Raw genomic sequence first — 26,878 nt, 5'->3', positions numbered from 1 at the left:
AACAGTGTCCCTAATTTGCTGGGAAGTGGTGGTGCGGTCCCCTACGGCACTGCGTAGGATCCTACGGTCTTGGCGTGCATCCATGCGTCGCTGCGGTCCGGTCCCAGGTCGACGGGCACGTGCACCTTCCGCCGACCACTGGCGACAACATCGATGTACTGTGGAGACCTCACGCCCCACGTGTTGAGCAATTCGGCGGTACGTCCACGCGGCCTCCCGCATGCCCACTATACGCCCTCGCTCAAAGTCCGTCAACTGCACATACGGTTCACGTCCACGCTGTCGCGGCATGCTACCAGTGTTAAAGACTGCAATGGAGCTCCGTATGCCACGGCAGACTGGCTGACACTGACGGCGGCGGTGCACAAATGCTGCGCAGCTAGCGCCATTCGACGGCCAACACCGCGATTCCTGGTGTGTCCGCTGTGCCGTGCGTGTGATCATTGCTTGTACAGCCCTCTCGAAGTGTCCGGAGCAAGTATGGTGGGTCTGACACACCGGTGTCAATGTGTTCTTTTTTCCATTTCCAGGAGTGTAGTTTAGACAAGAAGAGAATAGAAGCTTTCGAAATGTGGTGCTACAGAAGTCTGCTGAAGATTAGATGGGTAGATCACGTAACTAATGAGGAGGTATTGAATAGAATTGGGGAGAAGAGGAGCTTGTGGCAAAACTTGACTAGAAGAAGGGATCGGTTGGTAGGACATGTTCTGAGACATTGAGGGATCACCAATTTAGTATTGGAGGGCAGCGTGGAGGGTAAAAATCATAAGAGGGAGACCAAGAGATGAATACACTAAGCAGATTCAGAAGATTGTAGGCTGCAGTAGGGACTGGAGTAGCATGGAGAGCTGCATCAAACTGAAGACCACAACAACAAACAACAGGCTCTCACAATACTCCTTCCACCTTTCTGCTTTCCCTTCTTTGCTTAGGACTGGTTTTCATCTGAGCTCTTGATATTCATACAGGTGGTTCTCTCTTTTCTCCAAAGGTCTCTCAAATTCCCTGTAGATGGCATCTATCTCACCCCTAGTGATATGTGCTTCTACATCATTATATTTGTCCTCCAGCCATTCCTGCTTAGCCATTTTTCACTTCCTGACAATCTCATTTTTTAGATATTTGTTTTCCCTTTCACCTGCTCCATTTATTGCATTTTTATATTTTCTCCTTTCATCAATTAAATTCAACATCTCTTCTGTTATCCAAGGATTTCTACTAGCCCTCATCTTTTTACCTACTTCGTCTTCTGTTGCCTTCTCTACTTCATCTTTCGAATTTATCCATTCTTCTTTTACTGTATTCCTTTCTCCTGTTCTTGTCAGTCATTCCATAATGCTCCCTCAAACTCTCTAGAACCTCTCGTTCTTTCACTTTACTCAATTCTTATCTCCTTAAATTCCTGCCTATTTGCAGTTTCTCAGTTTCTTAAAGTTTTAATCTATGGTTCATAACCAATAAATTGTGCTCAGAGTCCACATCTGCCCCTGGAAATGTCTCACAATTTAAAATCTGGTTCCTAAATCTCTGTCTAACCACTACACAGGGTGTCCCATTTATCTTTACCACCCTAAATAACTGTTTGTCCAGATGCAAATTACAAAATGTTTCAAACAAATGTTCTTTAGCCGTCATGGGGACACCAATCAGCTTGACTGCCATCTTTTTAGCTTTGTTTTTTTACAAAGATATGAACAGCGGTACGACTTTTAAATGGCACCCTGTATTTTTATTCGATAATTCATTTCCTCTCCTAAAAACCTATTCAAAAATGTGTCACAGTGTACCATACACTGAAACACAACGTTATATAATTAATAATGTTGTTTTTCAGTGAATGGTACACTGTAATACATTTTTGAATAGGTCTTTAGGAGAGGAAATGAATTACCGAATAAAAAATATAGGATGCCACTTAAAAACAGTCATACTGTTCATATCTTTATAAAAAAGAAAGCTACAATGAAGGCTATCATGCTGATTGATGTCCCCCTGATGGCTAAAGAGCATTTGCTTGAAACATTTTGTAATTTGCATCTGGACGAACAGTTATTTAGGATGGTCAAGAAAAATGGGACACTCTGTATAATAAGATCTGAAACCTTCTGGTGTCTCCAGGTCTCTTCCACGTTTACAGCCTTCTATAGTATCAGGCAGGTTTACCACATTGCCTTAATAGTGTGATCATTATTGGTGACAATTTCACAAACATGAAGTTAGCTACCACGAATCTAATAATGGAGAGGCTTGTTACAACAGATGTACTGCAAACTGCACATGTGACAATGTCTCCCATAGTAGAAGAAGACAGTATATTATCTCCTCACGATAATATTATGACTGGTTTCTAGACAGAGATCCCAGGACATTTTTCGAAGGGAAATTGATCACCCTCATTTGTTAAGCATTGTTTACTTTCCAGGGGCAACTGTATTATAAACTGAGAAGCACAGATTGTAACTGAGTGAGCTCTTCAACTGGTAGTTATGGATTAGCAATCTGCACTCCCCAACTGTGTGTATTGAACTTTACCAATAGCTTTTTAGTCATTAATGGCTGAGACTGAATGAACATTTCAAAGACAGTTTGCCTCAAACATATCATCGTCTTTAAAAAATTTAGTTCTTAATGATTAATTCTGCAGCTTTTACACACGGGGAACACTGGATTTAATTTTTTATTTGTTTTAACAAAGGCTACAGCACATGCCTTTTTATGTGACGCTGTCAGTGTACATTCATTTACTTTCTGAATTGCCCCATGGGCCACTCACTTCATTTCAAATTTCACAGAGTGAAAACAACCTGATGATAAACTGGGCACTCAGCCAGAAATTAATTTTTCTACCAACCTATTGCACCGCAGACATGTGGAGAGGCCATGCTAGTCCCATTCATCAGCTGGCTATTCCTTAAGGTAAAGTTAGGGACTGAGGTGATTGCACCACCAGGAGCACAGACGGTCACACCAAAATCACCATCTATCGTAGGTCCCCGCGATGTCCACGTGTATGGCATACCCGGTTGTTTCTCACGGAGTGAGTATTCTGCTACCATCATATCTGGGGAAACATATGCACCGACTCCTGAAAAACATATCATTAGTATATTAGAATATAAAAAAGTGATTAACCTACAATACAACACTGACAAATAAACTACATAATATTAACCTCTTAACTGGTTATCCTGAGAACTCAGGTTAAACTGTTTTGCTGGGAAATATTATTCCGAGATAGCTCATGCCTCCAAATTTTGTGTATCCCTGCACCAACATCCGAATTATAAATGCCGTTGTGTTGCAGTGTATTGCTATGGCTTGTACTCTTGAAGTTTTTGCAAGATTACATGTTGTTTCATAGCATTTTGATGCAGCTGTTGCAGTATTATGTCTGCTCACAGTTCTCTAAAATGACTATTATACCAGTGAGGAAGAGCAGTGGGAAGACATTCCTGTTTCGGAATCTGTTAACAACACTTTCAAACTTTAATTATGTGGGGAAGATTGTGAGGAAGACACCAATATAGATTGTCTCAGGTCAGATTGTGGAATGTTGTTGATCAAAATACTGACTGCGCTCCACCAAGATTTCCATTTACTGCTAATCCTAGCTGTACAATTCATTTTGCCAATGATATCATCATCATCATCATCATCATCATCATCATCATTTAAGACTGATTATGCCTTTCAGCATTCAGTCTGGAGCATAGCCCCCCTTATACAGTTCCTCCATGATCCCCTATTCAGTGCTAACATTGGTGCCTCTTCTGATGTTAAACCTATTACTTCAAAATCATTCTTAACCGAATCCAGGTACCTTCTCCTCGGTCTGCCCCGACTCCTCCTACCCTCTATTGCTGAATCCATGAGTCTCTTGGGTAACCTTGCTTCTCCCATGCGTGTAACATGACCCCACCATCTAAGCCTGTTCGCCCTGACTGCTACATCTATAGAGTTCATTCCCAGTTTTTCTTTCATTTCCTCATTGTGGACACCCTCCTGCCATTGTTCCCATCTACTAGTACCTGCGATCATCCTAGCTACTTTCATATCCGTAACCTCAACCTTGTTGATAAGGTAACCTCAATCCACCCAGCTTTCGCTCCCATACAACAAAGTTGGTCGAAAGATTGAACGGTGCACAGATAATTTAGTCTTGGTACTGACTTCCTTCTTGCAGAAGAGAGTAGATTGTAGCTGAGCGCTCACTGCATTAGCTTCGCTACACCTCGCTTCCAGTTCTTTCACGATGTTGCCATCCTGTGAGAATATGCATCCTAAGTACTTGAAACCGTCCACCTGTTCTAACTTTGTTCCTCCTATTTGGCACTCAATCCGTTTATATTTCTTTCCCACTGACATTACTTTCGTTTTGGAGATGCTAATCTTCATACCATAGTCCTTACATTTCTGATCTAGCTCTGAAATATTACTTTTCAAACTTTCAATCGAATCTGCCATCACAACTAAGTCATCCGCATATGCAAGACTGCTTATTTTGTGTTCACATATCTTAATCTCACCCAGCCAGTCTACTGTTTTCAACATATGATACATAAATAATATGAACAACAGTGGAGACAGGTTGCAGCCTTGTCTTACCCCTCAAACTACTCTGAACCATGAACTCAATTTACAGTCAACTCTAACTGCTGCCTGACTATAAATGTAAAGACCTTTATTTGCTTGCAAAAGTTTGCCTCCTATTCCATAATCTCCTAGAACAGACAATAACTTCCTCCTAGGAACCCGGTCATATGCCTTTTCTAGATCTATAAAGCATAGATACAATTCCCTGTTCCACTCATAACCCTTCTCCATTATTTGCCGTAAGCTAAAGATCTGGTCCTGACAATCTCTAAGAGGCCTAAACCCACACTGATTTTCATCCAATTGGTCCTCAACTAATACTCGCACTTTCCTTTCAACAATACCTGAGAAGATTTTACCCACAACGCTGATTAAAGAGATACCTCTGTAGTTGTTACAATCTTTTCTGTTTCCATGTTTAAAGATTGGTGTGATTACTGCTTTTGTCCAGTCTGATGGAACCTGACCCAACTCCCAGGCCATTTCAATTATCCTGTTTAGCCATTTAAGACCTGTATTTGATGAGTTCCGACTTAATTTCATCCAACCCAGCCGCTTTATTGCACTGCAATCTATTGACCATTTTTTCCACTTCCTCAAATGTGATCCTATTTCCATCATCATTCCTATCCCATTCTACCTCGAAATCTGAAGCATTACTGATCGCATTTTCACCTACATTGAGCAACTCTTCAAAATATTCCCTCCATCTGCCCAAGGCACCCACAGGATTCACCAGCAGTTTTCCTGACCTGTCCAAAATACTTGTCATTTCCTTCTTACCTCCCTTTCGAAGACTGCTAATTACACTCCAGAATGGTTTGCCAGCAGCTTGACCCATAGTCTCCAACCTGTTTCCAAAGCCTTCCCACGATTTCTTCTTGGATGCTGCAATTATCTGTTTGGCTTTGTTTCTTTCTTCAACATAACTTTCTCTGTCTACCTGGGTTCTGGTATGTAGCCATTTTTGATACGCCTTCTTTTTCCTTTTACAGGCTGCCGTGACTGTATCAGTCCACCAAGCTGTTTGCTTCATCCTACTTTTACACACTACTGTTCCAAGACATTCTTTAGCCACTTCTAGTACTGTGTCCCTGTAGCTTGTCCATTCCTTTTCCAATGACTGTAATTGACTACATTCAACTAACTGGTACCTTTCTGAGATCGCTGTTATGTACTTGTGCCTGATTTCCTTATCCTGAAGTTTCTCCACTCTTATCCTCCTACATATGGACCTGACCTCCTGCACTTTCGGCCTCACAATCCCAATTTCACTGCAGATAATGATAATGATAAACTTGAAATATTTGAACACTTTTTCTGACAGGGATTTGATGGGAGTGACACAGGTGGAAGTGTGGAAACAGCTAAATATATCACCCAATGTGTTTCAGTGATCAGATGTCATGTGTTCCCACCATCATGTAAAGAGCTTCAAATTTTCCTTGCTGTAACCATTTTGCATAGTGTTGTTCAGTAACCCGAATTGCAAATGTACTGGACATTGTGGGCAAGCATATCAACTCCATTTTCAATTATGTAATGTCTTACAAGAGGTTTTGCTAAAGCAAAAAGTGTCTTCATTTTTCTGAGAATGAATTTTATGATGCTGCAAATCATACATATCCCACAATGAACTATATCTGACAAGTTTACCAGCACCTTGAAAATAAATTTAAAACTAATCATGTTCCTGAATGGGACATTATGGCGGATAAAAGTCTACTTTAGTACAGGGGCTGACTGGGTTGGTCACAGTATATCCCCATGGAAAGGGCAGGATATTTAACAAATTTCCACATGCCATGTGAATCATCTAGCAGGTATGTGCGATTCCTGATTATTTAAACGGAATGGGACAAAACAGGATGCAGACTTTACGAATTTTCCAAGCGCGTCACAGGATGTTTTGACATTTTCAGAACCACACTCTAGCAAGGTTGGGGCAAGACTCGGTATCAGGGGTGGGCATAAAATGATAATTGAGTGCTTCTATTGACAGCCAAACTCATCTCCTGATGTAACCAAAAACTTTAGAGAAAACTGCAGATCACCTGAACGTTAATTCCCCAATCATACTGTAATCATTGGCGGAGACTTAAAATCATCCAACAATCAGTTGAGGAAAAATACAGTTTTGTTAGAGGTGGACATGGTAAGATGTCCTGTGAAATATTACTAAATGCATTCTCTGAAAACTACCTGGAACAGATAGTTGGGAACCCCATTCACGATGGAAGATCATTGGACCTGACCCCACTTGAGAATGACCACACTGAAACTGGTATCATAGACCATAACGCAGTTGGGGCAACAATGATTACTGAAGTACAAAGAACACCTAAAACAAGCAGAAAAGGTATATATGTTCAGAAAACTAAATAAAACAATTGGTAGTGTCATACCTCAATGAGAAGCTTGAAACTTTCAACTCAGCCAGAGTTCATGTGCCCCTGCCCTAAGTTTAAAAGAATAGTTGACCATGCAGCATTGGATAGATATGTACCCAGTAGAACAGTTCATATAGGAGGGAACATCCATAATATATAATCACTGTAAAGAAAATTCTAAAGAAACAGAGATTACTGCATAATAAATGTCAAACAAATAGTAGGACTATAGATAGAGAGATGCTGAATGAAACACATTTGGCTATCAAGAGAGCAATACATGAAGTCCTCAATGACTACCATAGCAGAATACTGTCACATGATCTTTCACAGAACCCAAAGAACTTCTGGTCGTATGTAAAGGCTACATATCTCCTTGGATTTTCAAGATAAACTTAGAAATCAGTTGCCAAAGCAATGTTGCTCTTTTCGTCTTCAGTCCTGAGACTGGTTTGATGCAGCTCTCCATGCTACTGTATCCTGTGCAAGCTGCTTCATCTCCCAGTACCTACTGCAGCCTACATCCTTCTGAATCTGCTTAGTGTATTCATCTCTTGGTCTCCCTCTATGAATTTTACCCTCCACACTGCCCTCCAATACTAAATTGGTGATCCCTAGATGCTTCAGAACATGTCCTACCAACCGATCCCTTTTTCTAGTCAAGTTGTGCCACAAATTTCTCTTCTCCCCAATTCTATTCAATACCTCATCATTAGTTATATGATCTACCCATCTAATCTTCAGCATTCTTCCGTAGCACCACATTTTGAAAGCTTCTATTCTCTCATCATCCACATTTCACTTTGATACATGGCTACACTCCATACAAATACTTTCAGGAACAACTTCCTGACGCTTAAATCTATACTAGATGTTAACAAATTTCTCTTCTTCAGAAACACTTTCCTTGCCATTCACAGTCTACATTTTATATCCTCTCTCCTTCTACCCTCATTAGTTATTTTGCTCCCCAAATAGCAAAACTCCTTTGCTACTTTAAGTGTCTCATTTCCTAATCTAATTCCCTCAGCATCACCCAATTTAATTCGACTACATTCCATTATCCTCATTTTGCTTCTGTTGAAGTTCATCTTATATCCTCCTTTCAAGACACTGTCCATTCTGTTCAGCCGCTCTTCCAAGTCCTTTGCTGTTTCTGACAGAATTACAATGTCATCGGCGAACCTCAAAGTTTTTATTTCTTCTCCATGGATTTAATTCCTACTCCGAATTTTTCTTTTCTTTCAATTACTGCTTGCTCAATATACAGATTGAATAACATCAGGGATAGGCTATAACCCTCTCTCACTCCCTTCCCAACCACTGCTTCCCTTTCGTGCCCCTCGACTCTTATAACTGCCATCTGGTTTCTGTAGAAATTGTAAATAGCCTTTCACTCCCTGTATTTTACCCCTGCCACCTTCAGCATTTGAAAGAGAGTATTCCAGTCAACATTGTCAAAAGTTTTCTCTAAGTCTACAAATGCTAGAAACGTAAGTTTGCCTTTCCTTAATCTATTATCTAAGTTAAGTCGTAGGGTCCCATTTGTCTGTAAAGAATGCGTGTTAGTATTTTGCAGCCATGGCTTATTAAACTGACAGTTCGGTAATTTTCTCATCTGTCAACACCTGCTTTCTTTGGGATTGGAATTATTATATTCTTCTTGAAGTCTAAGGGTATTTCGCGTGTCTCATACATCTTGCTCACTAGATGGTAGAGTTTTGTTAGGCCTGGCTCTCCCAAGGCTGTCAGTAGTTCTAACGGAACGTTGTCTACTCCCGGTGCCTTGTTTCGGATTAGGTCTTTCAGTGCTCTGTCAAACTCTTCACGCAGTATCGTAGCTCCCATATCATCTTCATCTACATCCTCTTCCATTTCCATAATATTGTCCTCAAGTACATCACCCTTGTATAGCCCCTCTATGTACTTATTCCACCTTTCTGCTTTCCCTTCTTTGCTTAGAACTGGGTTTCCATCTGAGATCTTGATATTCATACAAGTGGTTCTCTTTTCTCCAAAGGTCTCTTTAATTTTCCTGTAGGCAGTATCTATCTTACCCCTAGTGAGATAAGCCTCTACATCCTTACATTTGTCCTCTAGCCATCCCTGCTTAGCCACTTTGCTCTTCCTGTTGATCTCATTTTTGAGATGTTTGTATTCCTGTTTGCCTGCTTCATTTACTGCATTTTTATATTTTCTCTTTTCATCAATTAAATTCAACATTTCTTCTGTTACCCAAGGATTTCTTCTAGCCCTCGTCTTTTTACCTACTTGGTCCTCTGCTACCTTCACTATTTCATCTCTCAAAGCTACCCATTCATCTTCTTCTGTATTTCTTTCCCCCATTCTTGTCAATCGTTCCCTAATGCTCTCTACAACCTCTGGTTCTTTCAGTTTACCCACGTCCCATCTCCTCAAATTCCCACGTTTTTGCAGTTTCTTCAGTTTTAATCTACAGTTCATAACCAATAGATTGTGGTCAGGGTCCACATCTGCCCCTGGTAATGGCTTTCAGTTTAAAACCTGGTTCCTGAATCTCTGTCTCACCATTATATAATCTATCAGAGACCTTCCAATATCTCGAGGCTTCTTCCATGTACACAACCCTCTTTTATGATTCTTGAACCAAGTGTCAGCTATGCTTACGTTATGCTCTGTGCAAAATTCTACCAGGCAGCGTCCTCTTTCATTCTTTAATCCCATTCCATATTGACCTACTACATTTCCTTCTCGTCCTTTTCCTACTATCGAGTTCCAGTCACCCATCACAATTAAATTTTAGTCTCCCTTCACTATCTGAATGATTTCTTTTATCTCATCATACATTTCATCAATCTCTTTGTCATCTGCGTAGCTAGTTGGCATATAAACTTTTAATACTGTGGTAGGCGTGTGCTTCGTATCCATCTTGGCGACAATAATGTGTTCACTATGCTGTTTGTAGTAGCTTACCTGCATTCCTATTTTCCTACTCATTATTAAACCTACTCCTGCATTACCCCTATTTGATTTTGTATTTATGATCCTGTAGTCACCTGACCAAAAGTCTTGTTACTCCTGCCACCGAACTTCACTAACTCCCACTATACCTAACTTTAACCTATCCATTTCCTTTTTTAAACTTTCTAACCTACCTGCCCGACTAAGGGATCTGACATTCCACACCCTTACCCGTAGAACGCCAGTTTTCTTTCTCCTGATAACGTCGTCGTCCTGAGTAGTCCCCACCCAGAGATCCGAATGGGGGACTATTTTACCTCCGGAATATTTTACCCAAGAAGACGCCATCATCATCTAACCATACAGTAAAGCTGCATGCCCTCGGGAAAAAATTACAGCTGTAGTTTCCCTATTCTTTCAGCCGTTCGCAGTACCAGCACAACAAGGCCGTTTTGGTTAGTGTTACAAGGCCAGATCAGTCAATCATCCAGACTGTTGCCCCTGCAACTACTGTAAAGGCTGCTGCCCCTCTTCAGGAACCACACGTTTGTCTGGCCTCTCAAAAGATACCCCTCCGTTGTGGTTGCACCTATGGTAGGGCTGTCTGTATCGCTGAGGCACGCAAGCCTCCCCACCAACAGCAAGGTCCATGGTTCATGGGTACGGCCAATGCAATATATTTTCAAAAATGTTTAAAATTATATGGAAATAAAAATAGGCAGGAATAGTTTTTTTAGGGGGTTATGCAATGAAGGCTGCAACCGTGTTTAATTTCTTTGGTACTCCGAATTGTTCTGTGTAATTGTGGTATTAACTACTACAGCATTTGGTCTCATAGCTCCCACCCTTGAGAAGAGGGTTCAGTAATCACATGGCAAATACGAAGTGAACTTATCATCATCATCATCATCATTTTTTCTTCCCTTATTATTTTTTACATCAAGGTCATTTAGAGTAAAAGCTCTGTGTCAAGGATTAGGAAGGAGATCACCTGTGCCCTTTCAAAGAAACCATCCCGGTATTTGCCTGGAGCAATTTAGTCTGAAAATTTTAAAACTTAGAATTGTGTTTTAGGTCTTTAACCACTGTCAGGGTTGCCACAAGTATTACCAAGTGAAATTCCCTGATATTTCCCCGATTTCCAGACAAGTTTTAGCATTTTTTTTTTCTGGCAAATTTTGAGATCTCAAGGGTAAGTAAAGACGTATGTTGACAATCCTTTTTTGCAGCTATGGTGCAGGAAACATCTAAATAAAACTTGCAAGCAGATAGTGTGTTCTAATGTCAGCAACATCTTTTGTAACGAACTGTTTTTTAGATGGGGAAAGCAAGCCGAAGGGTACGTGTGTTTCATTAAGGCCAACAGATTTTTTTTCAATAAAGCGAAACACATTTGGTGAAAAAAATACGCATTCCCTTGGAGTCGCAAGACAGATTTACAATATTTTCATTTATTTCAAAAATAACCTCAGAAAAAAAATAGGCCTCTCGAAAAAAGTGTATAAGGTGGGGAAAGAGTTGCGTAAATCAACAATATAGGTGACAGCCAATAAAATGTTGGTTCTACTACGTTCATTATTGTCGGTTATTACCCACTGTGTCACATCTATTACTTTACAGGCATTGTGTGATTTTTGTTTTGAGAAATATTTGAGTACACAGCATACAAACCAGCAGTGACCGCCACAATATCCTTGTTATTGTCCATACTTTCTAACATATAAACTTCTTAGACAGTTGCAATTTCTGAAATCCATCGCACGTGGCCTCCAGCCTGCCGAGGAGCACGGCAGTCCTGGATAAACCACAAAAATCCACTGCATTATGACACACAAACAGACCCAGCCTGCTGGCAGTTTGGTGAGACTAGATCTGATGAGTAGGACCAGAAAATTAGTGGGAAATGAAAGGCTTCAGATCAGCAGGCCTTGTCCCTTACAGATACCCGCAAAAATAGCCTGTGGTTTTTGTCTGTCACAGAAATCCACTAGTGTAGCCAGCTTTTCAGGAGTCACAGACACTATGTTGATGAAATGGGACCATGGTGATCAATCCATTGAACAGATAACTTGTGCAAATACTCAGAATCAAAAATAATGAGGATAGGTAGTAACTCATCGTAAAGATGATCGCTGAGCCAGAGAGATAGGTAGAAAAGATAATCACACTCTCACAACTAAATTTTTGGCCATAGCCTTTGTCAGCAAACTAGAGTGCACACACATTCACACAATCACTCAAATGCAACTCATGTACACGACTGCTGTACCCAGCCGCTGCGTCAACTGTCAGATCCGAACAAACCGTTCCTCACGCCTCCCTGTCTCTCATTGGCAGCTGCTAGGATAACGGCAAGAAATGGTGGCAGCACTGACTGCAAGCTGAGAAAAGTGGTAGGAAGGGAAGATGCAGTAGTAATGAGGGAACAGGGAAGCAGCACACATGCTCAGCTGCATCCAACCATTGACAATGCATGACATCTCGGTAAACAAACTGTTTCATCTACCGAGACAAAAAACGATACTTTTTCAGCAGTTTTTTCCCCAAATTTCCCTGGTAAATTTGTAATTCCCCGATTTCCAGAACCTGTGGCAACCCTACACTGTAGTTCAGAGACTTTCTGGCTTAAATAAAGAAGATTTTTCCGCAATTAAAACAATAGTAAAGGGAAAAAAATAAGGATAAGTGGATAAAGCTAAAAATCAGATTAGTCTACGTAAAGGTGCTTCAGAAACTTTCCTGTAATTTATAAAAAATGCATAATCGATACACATATATCTCTCAAATTATTAATTAAAAGGAAAGTGAATCAAACAAAATCCAATTACACCATAAAATGAGAAGCCTGTTTCTTCTTCCTGGATCTGCTTCTGCTTGGTCAGTACAGAATCTTCATTTGACTGATAATCTAACTGCACTCTTCGCAGCCTGAATCCTATCCTTTGAAAAATTATTTTGTTAACATGCTCTTCCTGAAGATAAAGGGTTCATTTTACTGGTGATCAAAGCACTCAAGGTTCCTGTATTCACACCAGACCGAAATCCAGTACTCTTTTTCCTACCAATACTAAAAATTCTTTCACAGGCAGCATTATTATGAGGAACAAGCAGTAACGCAAACATAAGCCTCCTCAGTGATGGATTCTTTTTAATGCCTGATATATCACACACAGCAGATAGTTTGCACCAAGGAGTATCGGCTCTCCCTTCATCCACTATTCCTAAGTCAAACTGATATCTGGAATACTCAAGTTCTAATGTGTTTTTTCACAATCACTCAGAACATTAGGAAATGGCTCTTCAGCTTTATGACTGACAATAAAGATTTTCTTTTCCTAGCTCCATCTGTAAGTTTTTTAAGAAGTGATACGTAGTGGAAATTTTTCTTTGCTGGAACTACACGAGTTGATGAAAAATAATCTGGTGTCTTCATAAAAATTGGCAACTACAAATTTTTCGAGCTTGGTATGACGAACATAGGTTCTAATGTTTACACCAATGACAATACCTTCACCCTATTAGTGATATTTATTTTTTTTTTTGAAATTTCTATTCCAGCAGACTACCAGAAGTACTTACTGCAGAAAGATTGATAAATCTCACACTCAAATCATAAATAAGTGATTTAGTATGCTATGAAATCTGTGAATTACTGGCTCTTCTTTCTGAATGAATACATTTCTTTTTTGGTAAACAACAAAATGATAAAAGAAAATTTGGCTTGGTTACTGGATCATTTACAGTAGGGTGCACTCTAGGTATGTGAGAGTTGTTCAAATTTTTTGAAGCTTCCTCAGTGAAACATTTTACAAGAGGTTCCCACTGTTCAGTTATTCTTTTTATTGACTAGAGCAGGGAAAACCATCTTGTACAAACATACTTCAGTATGTTTATGGGGGTTAGTGCCATAGTAGACTGTCTTTTTGAACTCTTTTGGAGAAAGTAGAAAATCTCCATTACAAATTCTTCAGCATCAAAATATTGTAGGCTTTCCAGAGCATTTTTTGTGCAGCTAAATGAAGCAGGTGGCAGGAAGAAGATTGAATCCTTATGTGTGGCTGAACTTACTTTAAAACAGCATCAATTCCTTTTTTTTTTTTTTTCCAACCATTGTATTTGCATTACCACATGCAAATGAAATTTAATTTTTCCAGAGAATTTCTTTCCTTAGCTGTTCACCACCCAAGAGGTTAAAAATTTATTCCCCAGTGTTAAACTTGATTCCAGCAAGGGTAGTCTTGTGGTGCATATCTTTCCCTGTTTAACATCGAAGTAAGTGATGATAATTGGATAAAGTTTCGCATCTTTAACGTCTGTGCTACCATCAGATGCAAGAGAAAAGCGGTTTCCTTCTAAGTATTCTGCTGTGTTCAAGGTGACAAAGAATTTATAACTGCAGTTATTTTAGTTCTACCACAACTGTGGTTTTTTTTTTTAGAACTCTGAGAATTAGGAAACATTTTTTTAATAGTTGTTAAGTATGATCTGCACAAGAAATTGGCAGGCCATGTTCAACAATAAATGAACTAAAAAGCATTCCAACATAGGTGGCAAGGGTCTCCATCAGGTTTTATTCCAAAGGATGACGACGATGAATTTGAAGTCAATGTTTGTTAGGCTTATATGTACTTTGAATAGAATATGGTGACAACCATCATCAAGACCAGCATGCTTTATAGAAACATCTCATGAACCCACTCTAAAAAACACATGTTGGTCTGATTTATCTGATTTTACCAAACATGGCCATTTTTGGTACACTGTTTCCAAAATTTCTGTCCGGTTTTACATTTCTCTGTAACAACGCTATCCACTGTACTAGTACTTTGGTGTTCCACTATATTACTGTCTGAATCTGACATAGCATTTTTGTCACTTTCACTCAGGATATCTTTCGCGCTGTTTAACTTCGCATTATCATTTTTGTCAGGCTTTTCTTTAAGGATAGCTGCTGAAGAAACAAAAAAACATCTAATTTCTTCCTCCATTTTTAACAAACAATTAAAACTTCCAGTAGTAACTAACACAGTGTTTTCGAAATCTAAATGGATGAATATAACCGAAAATATCAGTGGTCTACACACAATACACTAGATGAAAATACACTGATTACTGGAAATACTGCACGAAACTTGAAGGGGACTAACTGATATTTCTTTTATTTTTTTTTATGAGCCACTCATTCGAATTGAAAATTTCAGAGAGCTCATATTTCCCATTTATTAAGCAATTGTTCTTTGCTGTTACTTATGATGCAATTTTTGTTGAGGAACAAGACTTTTGGTCAGGTGACTACAGGGTTATAAATACAAAATCAAATAGGGGTAATGCAGGAGTAGGTTTAATAATGAATAAAAAAAAAAAAAAGGAATGTGGGTAAGCTACTACAAACAGCATAGTGAACACATTATTGTGGCCAAGATAGATACCAAGCCCAGGCCTACTACAGTAGTACAAGTTTATATGCCAACTAGCTCTGCAGATGACGAAGAAATTGAAGAATTGTATGATGAAATAAAAGAAATTATTCAGATAGTGAAGGGTGACGAAAATTTAATAGTCGTGGGTGACTGGAATTCGGTAGTAGGAAAAGGGAGAGAAGGAAACGTAGTAGGTGAATATGGATTGGGGCTAAGAAATGAAAGAGGAAGCCGCCTGGTAGAATTTTGCACAGAGCATAACTTAATCACAGCTAACACTTGGTTCAAGAATCATAAAAGAAGGCTGTATACATGGAAGAACCCTGGAGATACTAAAAGGTATCCGATAGATTATATAATGGTAAGGTAAGACAGAGATTTAGGAATCTGGTTTCAAATTGTAAGACATTTCCAGGGGCAGATGTGGACTCTGACCACAATCTATTGGTTATGACCTGTAGATTAAAACAGAAGAAACTGCAAAAAGTTGGGAATTTAAGGAGATGGGACCTGGATAAACTGAAAGAACCAGAGGTTGTACAGTGTTTCAGGGAGAGCATAACGGAACAATTGACAGGAATGGGGGAAAGAAATACAGTAGAAGAAGAATGGGTAGCTCTGAGGGATGAAGTAGTGAAGGCAGCGGAGTATCAAGTAGGTAAAAAGACGAGGCCTAGAAGAAATCCTTGGGTAACAGAATAAATATTGAATTTAATTGATGAAAGGAGAAAATATAAAAATGCAGTAAATGAAGCAGGCAAACAGGAATACAAACATCTCAAAAATGAGATTGACAGGATGTGCAAAAATGGCTAAGCAGGGCTGGCTAGAGGACAAATGTAAGGATGTAGAGGCTTATCTCACTAGGGATAAGATAGATACTGCCTACAGGAAAATTAAAGAGACCTTTGGAGAAAAGAGAGCTACTTGTATGAATATCAAGATCTCAGATGGAAACCCAGTTCTAAGCAAAGAAGGGAAAGCAGAAATGTGGAAGGAGTATATAGAGGGGCTATACAAGGGTGATGTACTTGAGGACAATATTATGGAAATGGAAGAGGATGTAGATGAAGATGAAATGAGAGATACGATACTGTGTGAAGAGTTTGACAGAGCACCGAAAGACCTGAGTTGAAACAAGGCACCGGGAGTAGACAACATTCCATTAGAACTACTGACGGCCTTGGGAGAGCCAGTCCTGACAAAACTCTACCATCTGGTGAGCAAGATGTACGAGGCAGGAGAAATACCCTCAGACTTCAAGAACAATATAATAATTCCAATCCCAAACAAAGCAGGTGTTGACAGGTGTGAAAATTACCGAACTATCAGTTTAATAAGTGACAGCTGCAAAATACTAACACAAATTCTTTATAGACAAATGGAAAAACTGGTACAAGTCGAACTTGGGGAAGATCAGTTTGGATTCCGTAGAAATATTGGAACACATGAGGCAATACTGACCTTACGCGTTATCTTAGAAGAAAGATTAAGGAAAGGCAAACCTATGTTTCTAGCATTTGTAGACTTAGAGAAAGCTTTTGACAATGTTGACTGGAATACTCTCTTTCAAATTCTGAAGGTGGCAGGGGTAAAATACAGGGAGCGAAAGGCTATTTACAATTTGTACAGAAACCAGATAGCAGTTATAAGAATCGAGGGGCATGAAAGGGAAGCAGTGGTTGGGAACGGAGTGAGACAGGGCTATAGCCTATCCCTGATGTTATTCAATCTGTATATTGAGCAAGCAGTGAAGGAAACAAAAGAAAAATTCAGAGTAGGTATTAAAATCCATGGAGAAGAAATAAAAACTTTGAGGTTTGCCAATGACATTGTAATTCTGTCAGAGACGGCAAAGGACTTGGAAGAGCAGTTGAACGGAATGGACAGGGTCTTGAAAGGAGGATATAAGTTGAACATCAACAAAAGCAAAACGAGGGTAATGGAATGTAGTCAAATTTAGTCGGGTGATGCTGAGGGAATTAGATTAGGAAATGACACACTTAAATTAGTAAAGGAGTTTTGCTATTTGGGGAGCAAAATAACTGACGATGGTCGAAGTGGAGAGGATATAAAATGTATACTGGCAATTGCAAGGAAAGCGTTTTTGAAGAAGAGAAATTTGTTAACATCGAGTATAGATTTAAGTGTCAGGAAGTTATTTCTGAAAGTATTTGTATGGAGTGTAGCCATGTATGGAAGTGAAACATGGACGATACATAGTTTAGACAAGATGAGAATAGAAGCTTTCAAAATGTGGTGCTACAGAAGAATGCTGAAGATTAGATGGGTAGATCACATAACTAATGAGGAGGTATTGAATAGAATTGGAGAGGAGAGAAATTTGTGACACAACTTGACTAGAAGAAGGGATCGGGTGGTGGGGCATATTCTGAGGCATCATGGAATCACCAATTTAGTATTGGAGGGCAGCATGGAGGGTAAAATTCATAGAGGGAGACCAAGAGATGAATACACTAAACAGATTCAGGCGGATGTAGGTTGCAGTAAGTACTGGCAGATGAAGAAGCTTGCACAGGATAGAGTAGCATGGAGAGCTGCAGAAAAGCAGTCTGTGGATTGAAGACAACAACAACAACAATAACAAATACAACAACATTGCTTGATGGTTCCCTGTATCTTGACTTTTGATCCCATCACTAAACACACTTTCACTTCAGGTATGATCTACACACTTCATTGGCTTGGACTTAACTTAAATCAAGAAAAAGAAACAGGAAGCCCACTCATAGAGTTAAATACCAGAAATTTCTATCTGGGTTTTTATTGTAAAGTGAATTAGTTTTTAGTCTGTTATTTAAAATAGCTTGTTAGTTTTTGGCTAAAAGCTGCCAGCTATTACGGATTATCCGATCAGCTGCTCCTGCAGGTCCTTTGCTGTCTCTGACAGAATTAAAATTTCATCGGCAAACAAGGGTTTTTACTTCTTTTTCATGGATTTCAATTCCTACTCCTTCACAGACTGGTCTCTAAATTTTTATACAATAACTTGAAACTTGATTTTCATAAAAATTATCACATTCTGTCTACTTTTACAAAATGTATTTTCCATAACTGATTTCAAAGTAATCACTGTTGGAATGATTATGTTTTCAAACATCCAGAAAATCAAGTTTGATTTTCCACAGTGCACTGACAGTACCTGAAAATGACAGACAAATTTGAGGGAATGTACCACAGCAACAGGCTACATTTCAACAACCTGTTGACTGTTTTTTGTTGCACTTTGTTTTTTATTCATATATTGGCAGGTAATCTCCTACTATATTGCATCGATCCATTGTTTACAGTTTATGCAATGATCATGTCTTGACTGCCACCTACTGTGGGAACAGCTGAAGTAAATAAGCAATAGTCTTCCAGTAATGAATGTCCTTGAATCAATAGTGGCAATGTCTCCATGGACCAAAGCTATACAGTGGGATATTACTTATCAATTTAAAAATAAAATCTACATGCAATAAGACATGGAGAAACAGTTGCTTCAACGTAGCCTGTTGCCACGGTACATTCCCCGAAATCTGTCCATCACTTTCAGGTATTGTTAGCTCACACAGGAAAACTGGATGTGGAAATAATTATGCTAATAAGTTGTTGTGACCAATGTTTCATGTTTACCATTCCTTTAATTTACGAAATATAAGAAGCAATCCATGGGACCTTCAGGTTGAAATATCATCAATATAAGAGAATGACAGATTGCTGCTCACCAATGAGTTGCAGACACACACAATAAAAAGACAGTTACACATAGCTTTCAGCCAAAGCCTTATTCAGAAGAGGAATCCCCCCCCCACACACACACACAAATAAACACATCTTAAGCACACGACTGCCATTTCCCACAGCTTGGAACAGAATGCAACTGTCATGTAAAATGGAAGCAGCAATCTGGAGGGGCAGGGAAATGGAAGGGACAGCATGCTACAGGTGGGGTGGGGGGCTGGAGAAGAACACTGTCTGCTGACACATGGAAGGACTGCACTGCCAACAGACAGTGTCAGGTGGCTGAGAATTGGGGGTGGGAAGGGAGAGGGAATGGGGGGTCGAGAAAGGAAAGGAAAGGAGTGGGGAAAGGGAAAGATGGGGCTGTGGATTGGCAGAGGGCACCACACAAAGAGGATGAGACGAAGAGAACAGGGAGGAGGTGATAAGACTGAAGATGTGGAAACTGTTGGGTTGAAGGTGTGGGTACAGTAGGTCACTGTAGATTGAGGTCAGGATAATTTTGTAGTGGAGAATGTGTTTAAGGGGAGCCGGAGGTGCCTATGCTGCCCATGTTAAAATCACTAAGTTTGAGGAACATTTATGAATAAACTACCAAATGGAAAAATTTGATTTTTTTTTTACATATAGAGTGGTTTAGTATTGCAGTTATGACAGAGGGATTTTGGAGTATCTTTTCTAGTTTCCTTCCAATAATTTTTTTTATTAATGACCCAAATTTTTTTTTACAAATAATAGCTTTATAATTAAACTGAAATGAAACTACTGAACATATTGCCAAATGGCTTTGTTACAATGTAAGTTTGACCACTAGGAGTGCTGTATAAAAATTTCATCTCTCTAGCTTGAGTGGATTTTGAGAAAATGTTCCTTATATTCGAAAAATTCTAATTTACAGGAAATGGCTACCAAAGTTTCTCAATACATTCCTGCACTATAGGATGGATTATCAGGGTCTTCTTCTTCATCCTCCAAAAGCTTCCTCTTCTGTCTTCTTTTCTGGCCTGTTGTTACATCATACTTCATATGCCTCTCTCTTCTTTCTGCTCCTCTTATCCTTTCTCTGTCAATATTTCTTAGTGCTCGTACAGTGTTCACCCCAACTGTAAATCCTAATGCCATCAGAACTTCACACTTCACACTGTTCCCTCGGTTGCAGGTTGCTATTGCATCATAAATGCCAAAGTGCAGTGTTTTTATGCTTACAAACACCCTTTTAGGAATCACTTTCCAAATCAAATTGTTTACGCTCTCATTAGGATTCTGCGTCTTTCCGTGTAGACATTTGTGTAACAATTCTGGCTGTGCTAAGTCACGAAAAATTGTTTTTACTGCCTTTATCACAGCTGCTGGCAAAACCATGTTTGTGATCATAGTCCTTTTTTGCATTATATTTGCACCAGGAATCTTTTGGGCACAGACTGTGTTGAGGGTATTCATTGGAAGAGGCAGTATGAAGGAACAATGCCCACACTGCTTTTCGCATGTCACTAACATTACTAGTATTTTGCCTTATAGCATACCCATAGTATCTCTGTAGATGTTCAATCACCTCATCAATAAACCTGCCTCTCCCTCCTATTGTCTTTCCATCACTGAGCTTACTCGAACCCAAAGTTTGTTTGAGCCTTCGAAGCCGTGCACCCATACGCTTTTGCACATGCCCAATGCATTCCAACTTTACAACTACAAATTCATTTCCATATGGTTTCAGTTCCTCTATAGTCTTGAAACCTTTGGAGTCACCATACCCAAGGTAGTATTTGCTAGAAGATGTCACAGGGCTATGGCCGCCCATGTGTTGCTTAGTAGAAAAACACACTGTTTCAGTAATTGTAGTATCGCAACTTGGTATTAGTGTTAATTTTCTTTTCCCTACGTTCTTCCTCTTCTTATATACACGGTTACTAAAACGTGGCATCGTAACCAGAACAACGCTTTACACAAGAAGTATAATAATACCAACAACAGGCGCAACACTGAACTAATTTGAAACGGTTAACAGCAAAGAGACGATGTTCCGCGCTCTTAGCGCTTCATTTGTCACAGAAAACAATGTAGCCAACACTTGCACACTTGCTGTATGCGTAACATAAGGCGCTGTATGCGTAACAGGCTGAGAAAATCCCAAGCAGTTCGCCAGGAAGTCACGAGAGGGCATTAGATGCATTCAGCAGCCGCCCATTTCTTCTGCAGGCATGGGGGAAAATGGTAATAACTCCACTTCTAGGGCGAGTAGAACAATAATTCAAAGTTTACATTAAAGAGGAATGTTCCAATTAATTTTCGGTAGGGAAAAAAAAAAAAATAAATAAAAATAAAAATAAATAAAAAAAAATAAATTCGTAATTTTTTGGATTTGACCACCTCCGGCTCCCCTTAAGGGTAACTCCTATCTGTGCACTAAGAAAATGAGATCATTGAGGGGAATGTCCAGATGGCTTGAGTAGTGAAGCAGTCATTGAACTCTAGCATTTTGTGTTCAGCTGCATGTTGTGCCAATGTATGGTCTACTTTGCTCTTGGCCACAGTTTGGCAGTGACTATTCATCCGGTTGACAGCTGGTTGGTAGTCATACCAATATAAAAAGCTGTGCAATGATTACAGTAGACTGGTATATAACATGGTTGTCTTCACAGGTGGCAGCCTGTGATAGGGTAAGATAGGCCTGTGACAGAACTGGAATAGGAAATGCTGGTTGGGTGGATTGGATAGATCTTGCAGCTGGACCTTCCATGGAGATATGATCCCTGTGTCAAGGGGTCGGGATTGGGAGTGGCATAGGGATGGATGGGTGGTTGTTAAGGCTGGGTGTGCGATCACACACTGCTTCAGGAGGGTTGGGAAGGATCTTGGGTAGGTGGGTAGCATGTCCCTTATTTCAGGGCATCACGATGAGTAATCAAAGCCCTGATGAAGGATGTGGTTCAGTTCTTCCGATCTGTGGTGGTATTGGGTGACAAAGTGAGCAATCTTTGTACCTGATTCTTGGGGTTGGTGCGAGAGTTTGGAGGGGGGGGGGGGGGGGGGGTGGTTTGGGGAAATGGCATGGGAAGCCTAGTTGCAACTTTATTCACACCACAATCTTTCCAACTAGTTTGCTATCACTTATGTAGCATTGTTAACCCATGTTGAAAATTAAACTTACTGTTCTGGGGGGCTTAAAGCTACTGTTCTGAATGACACTCATTTTGAAGTGTTGAACATACCCTACTTCAACTTGACACAAAAATCGTCATCTTGACAAATTTGCAGATTACTGGAAAATATTAGGTAAAAGAAATTTTGTATTCCACATCCTTTTCCTACTCAGCTGTTACATATTACATTTCAGGTTCAGCTTGCATTTACTCTACGTATACGAGACTCAATTTTCCATTTCTTTCCTACCATAATTTTTGTGCTCAACTTTGATTCAACTTACCTAGCACTGTTAGTCTGAGTTGGGTAATCAAAAACACTTTTATAGCACGTAAAACCAGGGTCTTTCTGATGCGCCCAGTTTGGAAAGTTTTATAGAATGTAATTTTTTGCAAACTTTAGTCAAACATACTGATTTATTTATTTATTTATTTATCATCATCATCCACTTTGCACTTAATTTATTCAGTACTGAAAAATGGTACTTAAATGAAACTTTTGATTTGTGTTATTAGGTTACTACATGTCAAGTTACACGTTTGTCACACCTTTAGTCCCTGAAATACAAGAAGCCAAATTTGAATTTTTTTCTGGTCCCAACTGTTTTAAGTGATTGTGCCTCAAACTTTCGGGCTAAATATGGCTTGTAAAATGCTTTTCATTATTACCCTTAATAGAAAGCACAGTTTGTGCACGACAAATTTAATTTCTTTCAATGAAATATAGCCCAAGCTGTAAGAACTCAAATTCGCCAGAAATTCACATTCACTCTGTGCAAAGTCACATGTGGAGTCAAACAAGTGACCAAATCTTGGCCAGTATTGGTTCGACAAACATTAAACTTTACCAATGTTCATTGGAGGCGTGTACAAATGTTCAAATAAAAATTCCATGAAAGCCACAATGACTGAGCTGGGAGGCCTAAGTGAGTTGACATGGAATGGCCCAACAGAAATGTAAAGCCGAAGAGTTTATTGCCATTAAATACCATAACCTAATTCTCCCTCTAAGCAATTCTCCCACATGTATCTCCCTCGCTCCTTATCATGAGTCAAGAAAGGGTATCAGGATCCCATATGTTTAAAGTTAAATACTTAATATGAAATACTGCATTCAGTGTAACTGATCTCTCAAAGTTTCTTCGCACGATTGACTAATAGTGTGTTTCAAGCTGTTCAGTCAATCTGTTGTTGGCATTTTAAATAAAATATCTTCTTCAGGCACTGCTAGTTGTGCTGCTATGTGTACTCCCTTCTTGCACTCCAACCAGACTGAACTATTCAGTCTCATGCCACTATTTATAGCCAATTTCATTTCTCGACACCCACTACACCTAGACCCTGGGACAGCGCAATTAAGGACTTTGTTAAAATAAACCAGGAAGGAGGTTCAAATTTAAACAAGGCTTGAGGTCCAGCAATCAATTTAGTAAGATACTGCAGGCTATCACATACAACAGAGCTGGAAAATGCTGACAGAATGTGCTTTGCACAGAATATCAGATGGGGCTGTGAAAAAAAAAAAAAAAAAAAAAAAAGATAATGAAAGAGAGTCAAACTCTTCTACAAACAACACTGCGAGATAAACAACAGGTCAAAGTCTAGTTTTAGTCCAGCTAGTGCATATACACTGTAAAAGTATTAATGTTTCAATTGTTCATATTCTTTGAAGGTTGTCCGTCACATGTCTCATAAATTCTTTGGTTCATTTTTGGTGTAGTTGTGATGATCTCTGGCTATGTTTTGAAATGTGCAGTTGGTGTTTCATATCATATTGTCATACTGTGAGATGCTTAATAAATGATTCATTTCTAAAACGGCATCTGATGATTTGTCAACATGGTAGCAGATGTGCGTGGTTGATAAAAGTTCGTATGAAGAGCGACAGCTGTGCTGATTTCGGAAAAGAATTACTCGACGAAACAGAAGTGCAAAGATGAGACAATGGTCAACAAAAGACAAGAACTAGATAAACTCACGGGCGCAGAAAACTGGGGGAGCTCGAGAATTATTATAATAACTATTTTAGAGTGTAACAACATCTTTTATGTTGTAAGTGGTGGACTGATTACGCCAGAATGAAGTGGACAGAGTTATGAAACCGAACTTGCAAAATGGACAAAGGCTAATGCAAAGGCAAGGAAAAGACAATTGCCACTTGACACCAAGCCTTTACTTTGTGTTGGGGAATGCAAAACTGCTTAAGAGGTTTGGGATAAGCTACACAAGATGTATAATGTGCACTCAGCTGAAAACATTGATCTGCTTAGACATAAAGTCCAATACATTGTGTGGGAGGCATCTGGAAGTATACAAGGTCATCTAGCCAAATTTGATGATGTACAAACTCAGCTTTCCTTGTTGGACAAGCTGATTGACGATGGTGACCTTTGTGCATGATTTTTGCAAACTTTGCCAAAGGAGTTTGATTACATTTATATTACGTGGCATGAGCTACCTGCTGAAGAAAAGACATGGAATAAATTACAAAAACAGTGTTTGAATTATGAACTAACAATAACAGATCGTGATGACAAAAGTGTTGCTATAGCAATGATGTCGAAAATGAAGAATAACAAACCACAACAGAAGTGCAAACAAACGTCCTCTGAAGCAGATTCATTAAAAATGCCTCATTATAAAAGGAATGAAGACAGAAAACTCTTTTCATGTGGTAAAGTAGGTCATCTATCAAAACAGTGTAAGACAGGGTAGGTTTGTTTTAAATGTAAGAAAAAGGGCCATTGATCAAATGAACATAGTACCGCAGACAAAAGAGAAGATTGTGCTATTTTGTTAACTAATGTAACATCAGTGGATAATTCAAGAAGCTGCAGCTACACAGATACTTCAAAATCTGTGGAAACAATATCAATGGTAAGACGCAACAGTATCAATGGTAAGACGCAACAGTATCAATGGTAAGACGCAACAGGTTTTTCAGTAGATGTGAATACACTGGACTGTGATGATTGGTACATTGACAATGCGCAACCCATCACATAACAAATCAGCGTGACTGGTACACTATGTATGAACAATTTGAAACTCTGAGGAAGATTGATAGTGCCAAGAATGGTGTACATATTGAAACATTTGGTAAAGGCCGAATTGACGTACAGGTGTTCAATGGACGGACATGGACATAACAATATTTTGAAGATGTTTGGTTTTGCCCTGATGGATCCTGTAACTTGTTTTCTGTTAAGAAAGTTGCACAGAAGGGAATAAAACAAATCATTGAAAATGATTGCAAATCATGGGTATTTTTCAAAAACAATATTGCAATTGCTATTGCCACATCCAGCTGTGAAAATGAGCTTTATCGTTTGGCTGTGAAGGGTGTTCGTCAAGAAAAATCTTGTGTTGTTACTGAAACTGAGGACACTTTACAGAGCTGGCATGAAAAAATGGGTCATCAAAATAAACACTATGTGCAGCATGTTTTGAACGATGATGGTGTAGAGATAACAACTGATAACAGATTTTGTGCATGGTGTATCTATGGTAAACATCACTGGATGCCGTTTGGTGAAAGAGTGCAGGAACCCACTAAATCTGGAGAGTTAGTGTGCAGATGTTTGTGGTCCAATGGAAGAAAATGATCTGCAGGAGCAGATTTATCATATACTGTTAATGGTGCCTCAAGAGTTCAAGACTCACCAACTCAGGTGCACTTTGCATTACTCAAATGAATATTTAGGCATCTTAACTCAACAATTACAGATGGCATTAAGTTTAGTAGTATTGAAGCCTATAGTGATGCTGAGCATGGTGGGGACAGAGGCAGTAAACGATCAACAAGTGGCATCCTGCTCAAGTTCCACGGCGGGGAGGTGGGGGTGGGGGGGGGTGGGGGAGGGCAATTGTGTGGAAAAGAAAACTACAGCAGTGTGTTGCTCTTCCTTCAATGGAGGCAGAATATGTGGCTGCAAGTGAAGCTTGCAAATCATCCGGATGGTTAGACCAACTTCTGAAAGAAATTGGAGCTGCTGAGTCATCAGTTCCTATTTTATAAATTGATAACCAAAGTACTATCAAATTTATTAATGGATCAAAGTTTTATAAGCCAAGAAAACACAGAGACAAAAGGTATCATTACATTTGTTCAACTGGTTAGAGAGAGGAAGATTGAAGTGAATTACATACCAACTGGTGGACAGGCAGCAGACATTCTGACAAAAGGGGTGCCATTCACAAAGTTACAAATGATGAAGGAACTTGTTGGTGTAGTGTCTACATCATATATGTAAAACATTGTGGGAGAGTGTGAAAGTATTAATGTTTCAATGTTGTTATATACAGGGTGGTCCATTGATAGTGACCAGGCCAAATATCTCATGAAATAAGCATCAAATGAAAAAACTACAAAGAATGAAACTCGTCTAGCTTGAAGGGAGAAACCAGATGGCGCTATGGTTGGCCCACTAGATGGCGCTGCCATAGGTCAAACGGATATCAACTGTGCTTTTTTTTAAAAATAGGAACCCCCAATTTTTCTTACATATTCGTGTAGTACATAAAGAAATACGAATGTTTTAGTTGGACCACTTTTTTTACTTTGTGATAGATGGCGCTGTAATAGTCACAAACGTGTAAGTATGTGGTATCATGTAACAGTCCGCCAGTGGGACCGGTATTTGCTTCG

General features: G+C 39.4%; 1 protein-coding gene across 2 annotated transcripts in view; it reads right to left on the bottom strand.

The window, feature by feature from the left end:
• Positions 1 to 26,878, bottom strand: part of LOC126176858 (tripeptidyl-peptidase 2) — a 347,489-nt gene that overhangs the window by 207,046 nt on the left and 113,565 nt on the right. For both annotated transcript variants that reach the window (XM_049924044.1, XM_049924045.1), the window contains exon 9: positions 2,852 to 3,085. In XM_049924044.1, the coding sequence (XP_049780001.1) occupies positions 2,852 to 3,085 (234 nt within the window). The remainder of the gene's footprint in view (positions 1 to 2,851; positions 3,086 to 26,878) is intronic.

The sequence above is a fragment of the Schistocerca cancellata genome, chromosome 3 (genome assembly GCF_023864275.1).
Source record: "Schistocerca cancellata isolate TAMUIC-IGC-003103 chromosome 3, iqSchCanc2.1, whole genome shotgun sequence".
NCBI lineage: Eukaryota > Metazoa > Arthropoda > Insecta > Orthoptera > Acrididae > Schistocerca > Schistocerca cancellata.
This window is presented reverse-complemented; position numbering and strand designations above follow the sequence as displayed.